At 37.5% G+C, this 16,449-nt stretch overlaps 1 protein-coding gene across 2 annotated transcripts in view; it reads right to left on the bottom strand.

Moving 5' to 3' along the window:
* The window catches only part of PCGF5 (polycomb group ring finger 5), a 33,324-nt gene extending 16,881 nt beyond the window's left edge, over nucleotides 1-16,443 (bottom strand). For both annotated transcript variants that reach the window (XM_010714540.2, XM_010714541.2), the window contains exons 1-4: nucleotides 16,103-16,443; nucleotides 6,248-6,344; nucleotides 679-734; nucleotides 498-557 (exon numbers count right to left, since the gene is read on the bottom strand). In XM_010714540.2, the coding sequence (XP_010712842.1) occupies nucleotides 498-557; nucleotides 679-734; nucleotides 6,248-6,344; nucleotides 16,103-16,214 (325 nt within the window). In that variant the 5' untranslated portion in view covers nucleotides 16,215-16,443. The remainder of the gene's footprint in view (nucleotides 1-497; nucleotides 558-678; nucleotides 735-6,247; nucleotides 6,345-16,102) is intronic.
* Nucleotides 16,444-16,449: the final 6 nt, after the last annotated feature.

The following is a 16,449-nucleotide window of genomic DNA, read 5'->3' as shown; positions in this document are numbered from 1 at the left end:
AAAAGAAAAAGCATTTAAAGCATTTTGGAATCTACATAAAACAATTGTTTAGATTGTGCGGAAAACTGTTTTACTACTTGTCGTTACTAATTCTTGACAACCTCCTACTTAACAGCTGGTCAAACTCAGTAACATAAAATAATCTGTAAAAAATGCTCAAGCAGTTCTACATTTTACTCTATGTAATATGAAAAAATTAAGAATTCAAATGGAAAATTGCATGAATGATGACTGTGAGTGCTAAGGGAAATGCAAACAAAAATAACAGTTAAAGAGCTAGCACTTTAAATCAACTGGTTAAGAGGTGAGCAGTAGTAAATAAGACTCCAGATGACACTAAGAAAGATTTTTAAGAGATCGTGCATTATCTTTGAATTCAGTAATAATAAAGTACATGCATGAACGTTTGAAGAATTGGGGTTTGATGAGGAGCTGTGACATTACCTAACGTACATGTGAGGAAGGGAAAAAAATATGACATAAAAAAAAGTCATCACCTTGCCCATTTTCTTGAGGTTTATTTTTCTTCCAAAACTCAATCTCTCGCTGCAGTTCCTCTAGTTAACACCAGAAAACAGTAATATGAATTTTTAAATCAGAAATACAGACATAGCATTAGAAACAGTCATATTCCCTCCATCACCCCAAGCAAGTACCCAAAACCAAATCAGAACTTACGTTCTCGAAGTCCAGGCACCAGCTTAAATATAATTTCCTCTAACGTGTTATCCAGCCTTTCAAGGGGAGAAAATACATTTCACATTAAGTAGAAACTTGCATTTTAAATATTTTTAGCCTTTAAACAACAAATACATTTTTAATAGCAAAATGAATTGCATATTTCTAGTAAATAATACACCATGGAAAAATAGCTGATTTTAGCTATAAAGGAGAAAAACATGCATTAAAGATTATCTGAATTACTGCTCAAATGGATTTCTTCTTGAAATTACCAAGAAATTCACTTTCTAATAGATAAAAAGTAAAGGAAAGGGAAAAAACATTCTGACAAGTTTTCGTTGTTTTTGTGTTACACTGAAAGAATTATACTGTCAAAAAGAAGACATTAGAAAAGCAGTACCAAATTTTAAAGACCGAGTAATGCATAACAAGCATGGAAACTATAAACTCCATTATCATATTGATTTTAAGTAAGTGTAGACATCCCCTGTAATACATTTTATGAAAGCTGAACAGATTCCCTACTCACGATAACACATACAAATCAATCTGGGCAGGATAAAGTAGCTCACACTGTAGCATCCACTCTGCCCTGGCTAAAAACCACAATGCAATATCTTCCTTTGGTACATTTTTAATTGCTCTGATTTGTCTTCTCAATAATGATATATATATATATAATGATATATATGTACCTCTATATATACATACTTATATTTGTGTATATACATGCACGTATGTGTACACACCATTAATAATACACACTAGGTCTGCTATAAAGCATATGACAATTCACTACCTCTTGTCTGCTAGAAGTGGCAAATTAAGATGACCCGAAGATTTTAAAGTTGAGGAACACCGAGAAGCATTTTAGTAGGTAGGGATTCACTTCTTAGAATAAATACAACAGCATTCCAGCTTCTCTTCTCTACATTATTTGCGTTTGTAATCTAAAGCTTACAAATAGACATATTAACCAGTCGTCTATTTTGAGACCAGTTCTCTATCTCACTTCTTGGAGACAGTCATATCATAGGAATATTTATATTTAAGCTACTACTGTAATCCATTTTTCAATTGTTTCTTCTTGTAAAGATAAAAAGAAAAAAAGAAAATCCAGGTGAAGCAGACTGTTCCTAAAGCAAAGATGCATGGAAAGCAGTTTCTCATGGATAAGAAGGAAAACAAAGTCATATGACACCAAAGCACTTACTGTCTGAATAGAGAAACTGTAGGTCTACTTTTTCAAACGGTGTTATCTTTTCTAACCTCTCAAGATCAAACACAACTAGGTGGTACTGCTTTCTTTAAAGTCCCCAGAGCAGAGCATTGGGAACTTGTGAATCTATCCAGAAAATGGAAAAAAAATTGGAAACAATTCCACTCTGCAAGAAAGTTCTAATCTTCATAACTTACTCATTTAGAAAAATTTGGATTTCAAAGGAGAATCACATTGTACCTTATTTCAAAAATCCTGTTAAACATTCCTTGTGATGCTGCATACATGCTGTTTTTTCTACATTTATTTCTGAGAAATTCCATTTTTCATTTTTTAACTGGTCTTCAATGGCCCAAAAGAAAAGTCAGTGGCAGTGCTATCACAGCAAGAAACCTGTGTACATAGCAATTACAATGCTAGCACCATGCACTCATACTCTACTTGACAATTATTTTCTTTGAAAAAGCAAACTAAAAGAACTACTTCTTCCTAATGAAGCAGAAACACTAATAGAAGGAAAATATCCCTGTAGCTACAGAGAAAAAAGTAGAAAAAATAATACCTATCCAATCTTAAAGTGCATGGAAACTAACCATAAACTATAGTAATAAACCTAGGAAATTATAAAAATATTCTCAATTTTAGGTGCTTTCAACAGTGTTCCTATCCTCCAAGCCTGTAAGAACTCAAAAAGTGATTTTGTATTTTGCATCAAACTCATTCCAAAATGAAATTGCTTGACCTAACTGTGAAGTTGCTCAGTCATTTAGTATGACACTTCCTGCTGAGGCCAAACTGAGAATCATTTGTTTTAGACACCTCTTTGCATCCCCACATCTTCCAACCATCAAAACAACCTGTCTGGCAAGAAGAACCAAGTATTTATGCTAGCTTTGAATAGATCCCGTCTCTCCCACCTTCTGTAATAAATGAGTTTTATGAACAAAGCAACTCTAATAACTGTTAATTATCTAAAGTGAAGCAAATGAAGGCGTCAGTCAGGAAAACTTGCATCCAAGCAAGCTTGCTAAGAAGCGTGCCTTTATAGTATGACCAACCCAAACACTACTGAACATTGATAACACAGAATTCTTTTAAACTTGGAAGGTGAATTCCAAAATTTAATACTCTTCCTATATATCAGTTTGGAGTTCAAAGTTGAATTTCAGACTCAGCCTTTTCATTTCAACAGCCTTTCCATACTGCCAACTGAAAGATGCATCTAAATAACTCAGACAGCTATGAAGTTAGTCATAATTGAGTTTATAAAAGAGTTTATGAAGTATATCTCAAAGATCTCCAATAAAATACTACTTAGGGTGGTCAGTGTCATTTCTCAGAAACTTGCTGCATTCCTGAGCAATGATGGGGCTCATCTCTAAGTCAAAGTATAATGTGTGCATAATGTTACACAGGCAACATCCAAAAAAGATAATGTCATTATACTGCTCTTCCGATTACTAGTTTAGCAAACGCAAACATAAAAAGCAACCAGCAAACGAAGTTACATGCAGTTTGCTGGAAAATTGATCCAGTTAGTTACTCTAGAAGGAGTTGCATGAAATAATTATAAAGAAAATAGGTCTTCCCTCGTTTCTGGCTTTTGAGCTTAACTTATCTCACCCTTTTAGCCCTTCCTACTTAAAGCACGTTACTATTTTACTAAACATCTACTAGACATTTTCTAAAATATTTTTCTAGCTCACTTGTAATAGTCCTGTCAGAATGAAATATGTACTTCTAGAATGTTTCTGTTTCCAGTATTTAGCAGCCTTATATACTCTGTACAGCATCTCCTGCTATGGCAGACAAAATGCTCCTTATACTGATAGGAGATTAGAAATATACTTGTGGTAAACATCTACACAAACCCTTTTAGCTCTACCTCTCCAAAAACATTTGGATCACAAAGACTTCAGCTAATGGTACCACTTAGAGTTGCTGGATTTACTCTTTCTCACCTACTGTCTTGGTATCTATCTGAAACACAACATCTGTCACAAAAATCAAAGCAAAATACAGCAAATTGTAGCAAACACCAGTAAACTAGGAAATAATACCACCTCTCGTAAACTCCAGGTATAAATATTTATCTTAGCACTGACACAATAGTATTTCTTCCTGAGTTCACAACAGTGCTACAAACTACATAAGTCTCAAAGAAAAATTGTACCCTTTGGATGTTTTGTTGTTATTGGTGTTTTATTTTGTTTGTTTTTAAATTGTACAAAAGACAAAAGGCAGCTGTGAGGAGGCAGGAAGGCTTCCTTTGGACCAATCAGTAACATGAAATTATGATTTTAAGCACTGGAATGAGACACTCAGGATAGCCTTAACTGAGCAAACGGTGATTAGTTTTAGTTGTTTTCATTGCATATGCAGTGACCAGTACACAGCTAGTTTCCTTTTTACTGCTTTGGTTTATCTGGAGTCCTCTGAAAATCTAGCTCATTCAATTCTTTTATCAGCTAAAAAAATAAAATCTCAAAGAGATTCCATGAAAAATAAACAAATAATCAGATCTCATAGGCACGATTATGCTGTCATTTTCTCTGACTCTCTCAGTGTCTGGCCAATTAAGTTTGTGATTTGAATAATCCAAATTCTAGGCCCAAAAAAATCACGTGAAAGATCAACTAAAGAATATCTCCCCTAAAACTTGTGGGATCACATCTGGCGATACTGATGTATATGAAAGAAACAAAGTATAAAATGTATGAAAATTGAGCCTATAAAGGTATTCTAAGAATTAAAATCCAAAGAAAACAGATCAAGAGAGTAAAAACAGCTCCTTTTATGCAATTAGTAATTAAAATTATTCACATCCAGTAGTCCCATGCAATCACAGCTAATACATCATTTTTGTAGCTCAACAGGGACATTCTAGGCAAGCAAATCCAAGCCAGAAGATCCCAGCGTACTGTAACGAAGTGCCCTCATGACAACTTCCAGAAATTCTCATGCTCGTAGCAAAGTAAAAGCTCAAACTTACAAGGACAATACACTGTCCCTAGCAGTGAACGCTTCTATCCATTGGTTGGTGGGAAGCACTTTTCTTTATTCACAAATAATCATCATTATGCAAATAGCAAAAGTACAGTAATATGATATAACAAGCAAAAAGGTGAAGAGTTCAAATCCCTTCTAAGGTCTGCAATAAAATTTTTAACGATTGCTGTGGTTATCAAACATCAAGAGAAAAGTGAATGTTGAATAGAAATCCAGCTAACTTATTTTTGAATCTACTTCATTAAATACGACTAAAAGAAACAAACAAAAATCTCCCTTTCATAGAAGCACAGAATGGCTTGGGTTGGAAGGGATCTCAAGGATCATCCAGCTCCAACCCCCCTGCAGCAGACAGGGCCACCAACCTCCGTATCTTATACTAGACCAGGCTACCCAGGGGCCCCATTCAACCTGGCTTTTATGTACACCTTAAAACTACTTTTACTACCTCAGAGTCTGTCCATCTGCCTTCATAGCCCTGTACTGATATCCTGTCATCTTTCTTGCAGGACTTTCTCACGTTTTAAACTCTTGCTTAACACGTGTGGACTTCCAGCACATACACTGTGGAAAGCAGGTAAATCAGTTACCTTGGGAAAAGCAGAGAGTGGGTTGGAATGAGGGTGGTGGCTTCATCATTTTAGAAAAATGTGAAGTTTTACTCTTAATGACATTTCTTGATTTCTCTAGGATAGCTATCACTTTGCATTTCCATATATTGTAATAACTGACGCATCTTGTCCTAACAATTATTTTTCTTGAAATTCTGCGTTCTCTTTTGGTGATGTTATATAGAAACTAACTTCCAAGAATGGACATTTTCAGTGTCCAAACCATCTCTTATGCTTCTCCTGACTGACCGGCAGATGACAATATAGATTGGCAAGTATAACCCTTGGAAAACATTCAGTTATTTGCATGACCCTTTTTATACAACGCTGGAAGAAGAGAAGGGTTTCATGCAGTTTGAAATCTCCTAAATTGTTGAGGAGGGGAAGGAAGGAAAGAAAGACTATTAATAAAGTTCGTAATCATGTAAAGCATAAAAGGTTTCTGCTTCATTTCTTTAATAGAGGCCTTAAAATATTTTAATTTGTACAACATACACGAACCTTGCTGCAATTTTTCTTTGTCTTTCCTCCTTAAATTATTCGTGAAAAATTCCAGTCTGCTACAAGATGAGAAACTGATAGTCTCTGGTCAAGCAAAGTTGACTCATTTTACAAACAGGCAAAAAAATTAATTTCATTTTAGGACAATGATATTTAGGGCTTTTTGTTTGGTTGTTTTAATTTTTGAGTCCCTTCACGTCAGCAAAGTTGTGTAATGTCATCTTACCTTAACATTTCTAGTGGGTTGGTCTCGTGCACTTGGTTGCCACACCTGGGACAGTCATTGCTGTCTTCAAAGTGCTGAACAATGCAAGTCTTACAAACTGAGGGACAAAAAAGAAAGAAAAAGAACTTAGGCCAAGATCTAAGTAGTATTCCTTGAACACAACCTAATGATGCCAGCTAATTGAGCTAACTATTCATGTATCACAGATGAAGGAGTATTATTTTAAAGCACTAATTGCTTTACACTTCCTGTTCCTCAAAGCGATAGCCAGCTCTGCAAGCTCTTTGTAAGAGAAAAGTTCACAGAAACTCTACACTGGTTCAAAGCAGCGATGTTTGCCTCTGGACTGAAATTACAGAAAATACTTAATACTTGAATATTATCATGAAAAAAGAAAACAGAGTCATGACCATGACAAACTCAGAACAACAACTTGAATTTAAAATCCAATGAAATGAAATCAAACTAAAGAAGGTGCTGCACTACTGTTGCTTTCAAATGATTAATTGCAGTCTGTAGATTTTACTGCCTTTATTAAGAACATGTAACTGGAGCTGACAAGAACAAATACATCTGCTATTATTAATGCATTATAACATTCAGGATGGAGATAATCTCTATACTCTGTTTATTATTACTTTACTTAAAGTGAAACGAGAGCTGCAAACTCAACAGCAAATGGACTAAAAAAATAAATGGATTGCTGCAACTGCAATATGTTTTCTGCTGAAACACTAATTTCTTTGATCAGTTACCTAAAGAACTAATAGCACCACTAAAGTGAACTGGTAAGCTCTAATTATATGATAGTCTTTAAGGACAATCTTGTTGGGTTTTGTTGTTTGTTTGTTTTAAGCAAATGTCACCTAATGTGCTCAGGCTGCACTTATCTGCCTTAAAATGCCCAAAAGAGTTACTACACATCAGCTGACTCTGATAATGTAATGATAATACATGTCAGCTGAGTCTGTGTAGGCGCAGGTTTTTCCAAAGTGGTTTCAGACACTGACTGAAAGGCATGAACTTCATTGCTTTGGTTGCATAGCTCAGCGTGGCTCCTGGCACTCTCCTCAAGTGAAATAGCTCCAGCAGTGCTGCATACTTGGTAGATCACTGATGATCTGGTAAAAGCCCCTAAGTGCTGCCAACCAAGTCATAGAATAGAATGGCCTGAGTTGAAAAGGACTGATGATCATCTAGTTTCAACCCCCCTTCTATGTCTAGGGAGCAAGGCACGGCCCTCTGCAGACAGGGACCTCCAAACAGAGATGCACAAGAGCTCAGTTCAACACTTAGGACATGAGTGCATTTCTTCTTAAACCAAAGGTGTGAAGATTTAGCACTGGCAAACAAATAAAGGAACTTGTAATCACAGAACTCTCCTTATGTCATAGAATTTTTGTAATTTGTTGAATTATTGCACCTAATTGATTTTAGCACGTGTGTTTCCTAACACATCCACAGGGTGAGAAATCAATTACAGAACGATGAGTGTGATGTTTTGTAACAACAAAATTTCTTTACTTTTCTATATACTTTCTGTAACTAATATTCTGAAAAAATCCCATTTCCTCTCATCTGTAGCTGGATGGCAGGGTGCTTGATCCCGAGGTCAACCAAGCAACACAAGCAGCAAAATCACAGATGAAGCAGCATCACTTTCCTTAAGTCATACTTTTTGAACAGATGTAGCTACAAGACATAATGCACTGCAAAAACATAACACTAGGGCACAGATAGAAGCCAAGTGTCCAGACCTGAACTACTTACAAACAGACCACACCATTTGAGTTTATATAAATGTGCACAGACAGATTTTCATTAGTTGATCAAACAACATAACTCGATACTCTCCAAAAACATTCTAGCCCACCTTCAAATACTAGTTACTATAATTTTAATTTTTTGATACTTCAGTAGAACTAAAGATTGCCCCCCAGAAGCGGCTCCAGAACACGCAAAGTCATTTGAATTGGAAAAAGAAACAAAAAACAAGCAACACCCAATAATGCTGATGAATACAAATTCTGATATACTCTTCAGGAGAAAGGTAGGATGAAATATGAAATGAGCTTGCCTTTCTGAAACAGGCACTTCCAGCATCAAGTCATTAATTCATCTTGTTATTCTCCAGCAAGCAGAAACAAGCCAACCACTAAAAGGTCTGGTTCTGAACTGACGAAAAAAGAGAAAAAGTATACCATGTGGCATAAAACTTGATCGAGAAGGCTTATTAATTAATAGTAATGTGCATTGTGCTCCCTGTAGAAAAGTGAAAAATATTTCAAACACAGGACTGTGTGGAGACATTTATTTTAGGCAAGAGTTTTTAAGAGAAGGTAGCCTAGAAAATGAAATATTGCCAAAATTGCAGTAATTAACATTGCTGAAAATTAGAACTTTCCTGTTCATTAGCAACGGAGGTGCCTTCTTCCTAATAATAATAAATCAGGAGATTGAGTGCATGATTCCTATATACTAGTGAAGCAAAGAACACCAAAGCAAATAAATGTAGATACTGGATGTAGGGATGAAGTAAGTCAAAGGTCTAATGAAGATGAGCCCATTAAGCCTCAAATCAAAGGTAATAAAAAGTCTGAAACAAAAGTCCTAAGATAAGCATCTCCTAGATGATTTGAATGAGAATCTAAATAACCTTACTTAGCCCGGTTTTCACAGGGAATCTGAAACGTGCTATTGTCACTGGAGCTCTTCAAATGCAGCACGTGGTATCTCAATCGTGGCATCTATACTGTGCTGAAGGTGGAGATAATATTCTACCTTAGACAAGAGAAAGTACTAACTATTGGCAGGAGATGACAATCCTGATAAAAACTCAAGGTTAAGAACCGTCTGCTATCCAAGAAAGTCCATTATTTGAAGAATCACAATTTAAACATTTTTTAAAAGCTGAGAAGCTAGTATGATGATGAAATCATTAAGTCTGACAGTCATAAACAACAGCCACATGGAAATTCAACCAAAAGTCACTGTGGTAAGTAACATAAGGGTTTGGTTTATTCTAGACCTTTTGTGACTTAATTTCACAGAAACTGAGCTAGAGATAACTCTATCTCAATGGAGAACAGCACACAGTATTGAATCACAGAATTGTAGGAGTTGGAAGTGATCTCTAGAGGTCCTCGAGACCAACCCCCAACCCAGCAAGTGAAAAAAATTCTGTTCTGCTATTCTTTTAATAAAGGAAAGAGTTGGTCTAATTTTTTTTGTAAGCCTCCTGTTTGGTGATCACAATAGTGTTTGTCCCTATCTATACAGCTTTTCCTACCTGATGCCAATTTTCAACAATTGATAAAGAATTTAAGTTTTGGAAAAAGTCAGTATTAGTCACCATTAATTTTCGAACGGACAGGCCCTAAATCCTAGCCATCTCTTCTCCTGTGGGAAATTTCTTGCAACAAAGATTCTAAAAAGATTAGCACAAAAACTCCCAGAAGAAGTTTCTCTGTGTTTCAAGAAAGCAATGTCTGAAGTTCTTCGAGAATTTCATTCTTCCCATTTGCTTTTGGGATATCAAGTCAGAGAAGTTCTTGTAGTCTGTGAGAAGATGGCAGTGATCCTTTGAAAAGGACTTGTTGACGCGCCTTGTAAAGATGTATTAAACCCTACTCTGCTGGACCTGGTGATTGTTCTTCAAACAGAAGGGACATATCTGAGCTGTGACTTTTGTTTACTGCTGGAAGGATTTGATTACCGCTCAAAAGAACTCTATGCCACAGAACCACAGATAATTAGCATGTTTATTTAAAGTGAGGTGATAGACTCCTTGACCCCCACAAATACTAAACAGTATTAAACATAAAGCTTACTAAAATCCAAACTAATACAACTTGAAGAACTATTTATATAAACTAATCTATGGAAAGAAATCAAATTCCTCAATATGGATATATTTACATGCTCTCATCAAACATTTTCTGCGAGAAGATGGCAGCCTTGAAAGCCACATGGGTCCAAGAAAGGTACTAATAATCAACAAAAGTTCAGTGTCCGGTGTGAGAGGTCTTGGAGTAGAATACAAACTGACACATCATCATGAAGAACTATGAATCGTAAGCCAAACCTACATGGATGTATTTCTACCCCCAACAAAGATAAAGAGCTGGACCAAGTGTTTGTACAGCCAACACAAATCATGAAGTCATCTTGTACCATTAAAAAACATGACACTGAAATTGTAAATCAATACTGTCATAATCCAACACAGCGTTTTTTTTTCCCCCTCTCATGTAAAGTTATGGTGCTAGGAGAATTTCCCTGAAAAAGGCCAAATGTGATTTATTGATAGCAATATAGTAAAAAATATACACAAATTCTAACAATGAACTCATACGTGATATTCCTAATAGGAGGAGGATAATCAAGCAGTAATTTCAGATACGATAGGTATAATTTTCCTCTTCCCAGTGTATAACACTGAACATTAAAGCCTGTCACTTTGAAGCTTCAGAGAATCGGGTGGAGCCTAAGTGCTATGAATGAAGGAAAAAGGGACTCATTAAATAAAAATAAATTACAGATATATTTAATTCACAACTTCAGGGAAAAAAAGAAGACCTTTAGCACTTCTCGTTCAGATTAACAAAATGACATGGTTTGCACTTGCTTTGTGGTAGGTTACAGCGATGGTGAACAGGCAGAAGAAAGCAGTTTACCCAATAGTTGCTCAGTCTGTAGAATTTTGAGGTTCATACATCATATGCCAGTGAAAAGAGAACTTGTATTTCTTGACTATATTATGACAGTTCAGGTGAACCATAATAAAGCTTAAACTCACAAAAGATAATTTATTACAATTGATAAAGGTATTTGTTTGACATATGCTAATTGGCTGGCAACCATAACATACCACACAATGCTGCATTTCCCAGTACAGAGCTATCTGGTTTACACATTCTTTTAGATCTTTGTACCCACCTGCACAATACATATACAAGTGTCAAGATTGTACTGTATGTCATCTTAAACTAACAAAGAGGTACATGCCTGATGCACCCATAGATACTGTTTACTGAAAAGAGGGTATTTTTAAAATATTGATCACCAAGGAAATAAAGTTATTACCGCATTTTTCTTCTAAATATCCCACAAGAAAAAGTTTAATTAGTTAATTATGGGATAAATTCTTTGTTAGAACTGATCCTTTGAATTCTTCTGAGAATGTCCTCTCTCAAATTTAAGCACTCCTTCAGCCAGGGGGGAAAGGAAGAATGCAGTATACACACAGCTAGTGAAATATCAAACTCATCTCAGTGATGGCACAGACATGTAACAAGTACTTAATTAGCTACCTTAAAAACGCATTAAAAGCAGTTCCAGGAAAGTCTCTGCATAAAACCAGGACAAAAGTCTTTAATATACTTAACTGCTCTTCTCAGAAAATAGACACGTGAGACTACTTGCTATTAATTACAGTTATCAGGCACAGTCAGGCATGTTTCCTTCTGTTAGAAAGCAGAGAGCATTGACCAAGAAAGCTCACTTGGTTTGAAATCTCTTTCAAGGTAAGATAGATCTGCTAAGCTGCTCCATGACATTTACTGGAGCTGCTGCAGGACAAGGAGCACAGAAGTAGCTCAGCTTGCTTGTCTGAGGATGTGAAGCTTTGCTCCAATAAAGTTCTTTTGGGATATACTGGTGAGAGCACTAGCTTTTTGGAGCATATAGCAACACCTGAAAAACACTGAAGTTTATATTGAAATTTTCATCTCTGGATGTTTTCCAGATGGAAGGGCATTTCCACAGCTCCTAGATTGTACTGGTTGACAATTTCTTAATGCAAATGCTAGAGAGGCCAGGTAGGAGTAATGCATCACTTCATCTCCTCCTCAGAGACAGTAAAAACCTGGCAATGAATGCAGCCATGGGTGGCAGTTTGCCTTGCAGTGACAACAATGTAACTGAACTCAGGATTCTGAGGAAGGCTGCAAAGTTAAACAGCAACTAGGATTCTGAACCCCAGTTTGAAAACTTCAGCTTCTTCAAGCACCTTCCAGTCTGAATTCCCAAGGAGGCTGTCATTAGAAAGAGAGGTACCCAGGAGGGCTGGCTGTTTTTTAAATAACATTTATTTAGACGTCAAGAGCTAAGCAGCCTAATGTACAGGGAATTCTGTCAGTTGCCTGGGACACAAGAACTGCTTGGTGCAAAAGCTTCCTAATTAATACACAAAAAGAGAACATATTAGAAGTAGAAACAAGGATGGGAAACAAAAGGATGTAAAATCACTGGTCGGGCATTTAGTGATCAAATCAGGAAGGCCAAAGCATGGCCAGAGCTAAAACTAATGAGAGACTTAGAGGGGATTCTACAAGTAGACCAGTGGCTGTATGAAGTTCATAGAAAACATGGGCCAGATAATGAATGAGGGAGACAATTCAGGAATAGGTAACATCAAAAGGCCTGAAGTCTCCAATGTCTTTTTTGCTTTCAGAGGCTGAACTTAGATGTCTAAGTGCACCAGAGTGATTTAGGAAGGAGAGGTATGACCAGCAGCCAAGGAGTGGCAGGTTAGGGCCTACTTACAAAAACTAGATGCATTCAAATCTATGGGCTAGGTAGGATTCACTAAGCTGAAAGCTACCTCCCTAATCACAGTGGTTATGCACGGTGTCTGCCTGAGTGGAAAAGGGCAGTGTGTTATGCTCAGCTTTAAGGACAAGAAGGACAGCTGGGGCAACTACAGCTAAACAGCCTGCCCTAACTCCCAGGAAAGACAACAGAACATCCCATGTCCCTTGGAATCATGTCCAATCAATTAGAAGGACAAAAAGGCAATCAGGAGCAGTTAACGTAGATTTAGCAAAAGAAAATCATTGTTAAGGCTGACAGGTGCCACTAATTACAGCCTATACCATTTGAATGGCACTAATAGAACAGATAGAGCCAAACTCTTCCTGGTAGTGGCAAATAGTGTAACAAAAAGCATCAGTCACGAGTTGTTTGGGTGGACATTCAGAAACATTTCTTCACAAGGTGAATTATGCAGTGTTGATATGCTATTTAGAGAGGCTGTGGAGACTCCACACTTGGAAGTTTTCACAGCTCAGCTATTCAGAGCCATGGCTCGACCTGTTGCAGTGCTGGCAATTAAACAGCCTCATACATGAAGTTGGCTGAGACAGATTCACGCATCCCTTCCAACCAACACCTCTGGAAGTCACTTAAACAGTCCAACATACTGTAGGATGCTAAAGATTGGCAAATAGACTTTCCTCAGGGACAATTTTTCTAAGCGTGCACTGTGCAAAACAATGGAGTGACTTAGGAGAAGATAATGGGACATACCCCCAGCTCACATCTAGCCTGCTTCAGCCAGTAGTGCTTACACGTCCTTGACAATCATGTAAGAGAACAGAAAAAGGTCTCAGTACAGTAGGCAAAATCATTCTGTTGAAAGTAGCAAAGGAACGAAGAGGTGCATTTGTAGAGTAATGCATTATTCTTGCAGTGTTGTAAGCATTTCCTTCCCAACAAATGCAGGGAAATTCATACCACTGATGCCTAAGTTACATTTAATCTTTCCAGTAAATAGTGAAATAGTGGAGTTCATTTGTCTGTCCAACATTTACAAAAACCTCATTAGAAAAACTGCTTTTAAAAAGACACACATTTCTCAACACAGAACTTCATTACTTAACATTTTTCAGTAAACACAGATGTTAATTAACCACTAACTGATTTGATTACTGTTCATCACATTAGTTACTATGATCACCAGAGAACATCTATGTCAATATGCACTTGCCATTTTTTCCATAAAAATAGACCTCATTCCCAGCATCTAAAGAGTTTACCTTGCTTTTTAAACTGTTCATATCTGCAGATTTTAATCATTTGTACAGTTTTGAATTACAGCAATGAGCAGTGCAAGACAAGCACCAAAGAAGAGTTAAAAGTATTAGAATTTGTAATCACTATTTGGCTGTGGATGAAAAATCATACCAACATGTCAAAAAAGAAAAAAAAAAAAAAAGAAAAAAGAAAAAAAAAGTATTCTAAAAGCCCAAATGTAAAATAATTCCTCACAGTACACTTCTAAATTCTGCAATATACATATCATCTCTTCCTCTACAGACATAGGGCTTCCCTATCAACGTTTGAAGTTTTTTAAATTCTTTTCCATCATTGTAAGCATCATATATTGGCAACTAGCCACTACAAAGATTCAATACCTTCTTTCTTGCATGTCTACTTAATGAACTCAAACACAGGACATCTTTTGCTGGAGGAGATCTGTGTACCTACATGGAAGCTCAGTGAGCTTTACTTACACTAACCAGTTGCAGAATGGGGGGCAGACAGTAACAGAGATGTCTCAGCAAACAGCTCACAATCCACAAGTGAACAAAAGCAACAGATGCTGCTGAGAGAAAATGCTTCTTCTGCCATTATTGCTTTGGAATGGGAATGAAAGTAAATAAACAAATAAATTATCTAAACAGAAAAATCCCAAAATAAAAACAAAGTGTTTTTTTTTGTTGTTTCTTATTTTTGGAATCCGACATGATTTCTGATGTAACATCTTTGCTTCATCCCAACTTTTTAAAAGCTAGTACTGTCCATTAAACTTCAGCCACAAAAAAAAAAAAAAAAAAAAAAAAAAAAAAAGACTAATGCTGGAAGCTTTCCATTTTCTTTAAAGGGAAAGATTAACAGTAACAGCTAATATACCCCCCTCCCATTTCATTTCAAAATGAAATAAGGGTGCTCTGCTTAACTTCTTTCCTCTGGCAGTTAAGTTCCTTCACCAAACAACCCAAACTAAAAGAATTTTATAACCCTTAGCTGATACTGATACTAGACTTGGGAAAAATCTGTTCAAAATTAGTTTTTCTCAGAAAGCAAGCTAATAATAAGAATGTTGTAATGGTAAACAATACTGTCTCTATACCATGAACAACCCATAGGAATGAGAGGTTTAATTATTTATGTGCTTGATATCCTGCTGACTAGAACATACAAGGTTTTGGCTTGGTAACAACATAGCATCAAAAGTAACAACTACAACAACAATGTTACACTGAATGGGCAGGAAATGCTAAGACAAAGCTTTGAACTGGAATTTTCTACGGGTTTTAAAAGTGGAAGATTACCAGAAAACACGCAGTTCTAGAGAATTCCAATTTTTATTTGGAAATACTCCAAATTGCCAAGAAGGCCCAAACAAGCTATTTTATATTCAAGAATTAATCTTAAAAAAAAAACTTGCGTGTAAGCAATTTCACTTACAGAAGTAAGTCTTCTGGGCCTGATAGGATCACTGATACATCCAGCATCATTCATACACCAATGTTTTAGAAGCATTGGGAGCATAAGATAACCTGAATAATCTCTCCTGAGTCAGTTTCAAAGAGATCTTCTCCCTAAGTAAGCATTCTACCAAATTTCAAGTACTTCTACTCACTGTGCCACGGAGGGCACTACAGAGTTAGGAGAGCTAGGCCCAACCCAAGTAGTTGTGTGCACTGTGGTACACCAACAGTTGCACTGCTTCAGTTTCAAAGCGGCACAGCCTCATCATCAGAGTACCACACCCGATCAATAGTCTCATTCTGAGCAGGCTGTGGTGACACACGTGTGTGCTGTGCCCAGCACCACCACCCTGCTCAGGGAGGAGGAAAGGGGCATCCGCGCCCTACGGGATGCTGAAGAGAACATCCACAGCCTCAGATGTACCCAAGTGGCACAGAGGTACACCCCGCCAGAAATCACCAAGCGTTCCATGCAGCGCAGCACCAGTAAACAAAGCACTGCACAGAGGTCCAAGGAGACATCAGTTGAAACTCGCAGGGGTGCCACTTACAAAGGACAGATGCGCTGTGAGGTACTTACAGGTGTGGAGGCACTCCGTGACCGTGGTGGGCTTGATGAGATAGCCTTTACAGATGTAACAGGTGATGTGAGGATTGAAATCTTTCACCAAGTGCTTCCTCTGCGCAGCCATTCGTGGGGCAGGACAGGCTGCCGGAGTGCCGGGGATCAGGGAGCGGATCCGGGAGGTGCTGCTGCCCGCCGTTCAGGAGAGCTGCGGTGCCGCTCTGCGCAGCGGGACTTTTCCAGGCATTTGCTCGCGGTGCGGGAGCTCTCAGGGGGCCGCGGCTCGCACCTCCCGCCGCGGCGTCAGGCGAGCCATCTCGGGACCTGCAGCACACGTGGAGGCAGAGCCGCGTGAGCCGGCG

Source organism: Meleagris gallopavo, chromosome 8 (assembly GCF_000146605.3).
Source record: "Meleagris gallopavo isolate NT-WF06-2002-E0010 breed Aviagen turkey brand Nicholas breeding stock chromosome 8, Turkey_5.1, whole genome shotgun sequence".
In the NCBI taxonomy this organism is placed as follows: Eukaryota; Metazoa; Chordata; class Aves; order Galliformes; family Phasianidae; genus Meleagris; species Meleagris gallopavo.
The sequence above is the reverse complement of the archived record's forward strand: the minus strand, read 5'-3'. Positions and strand labels throughout refer to the sequence as shown.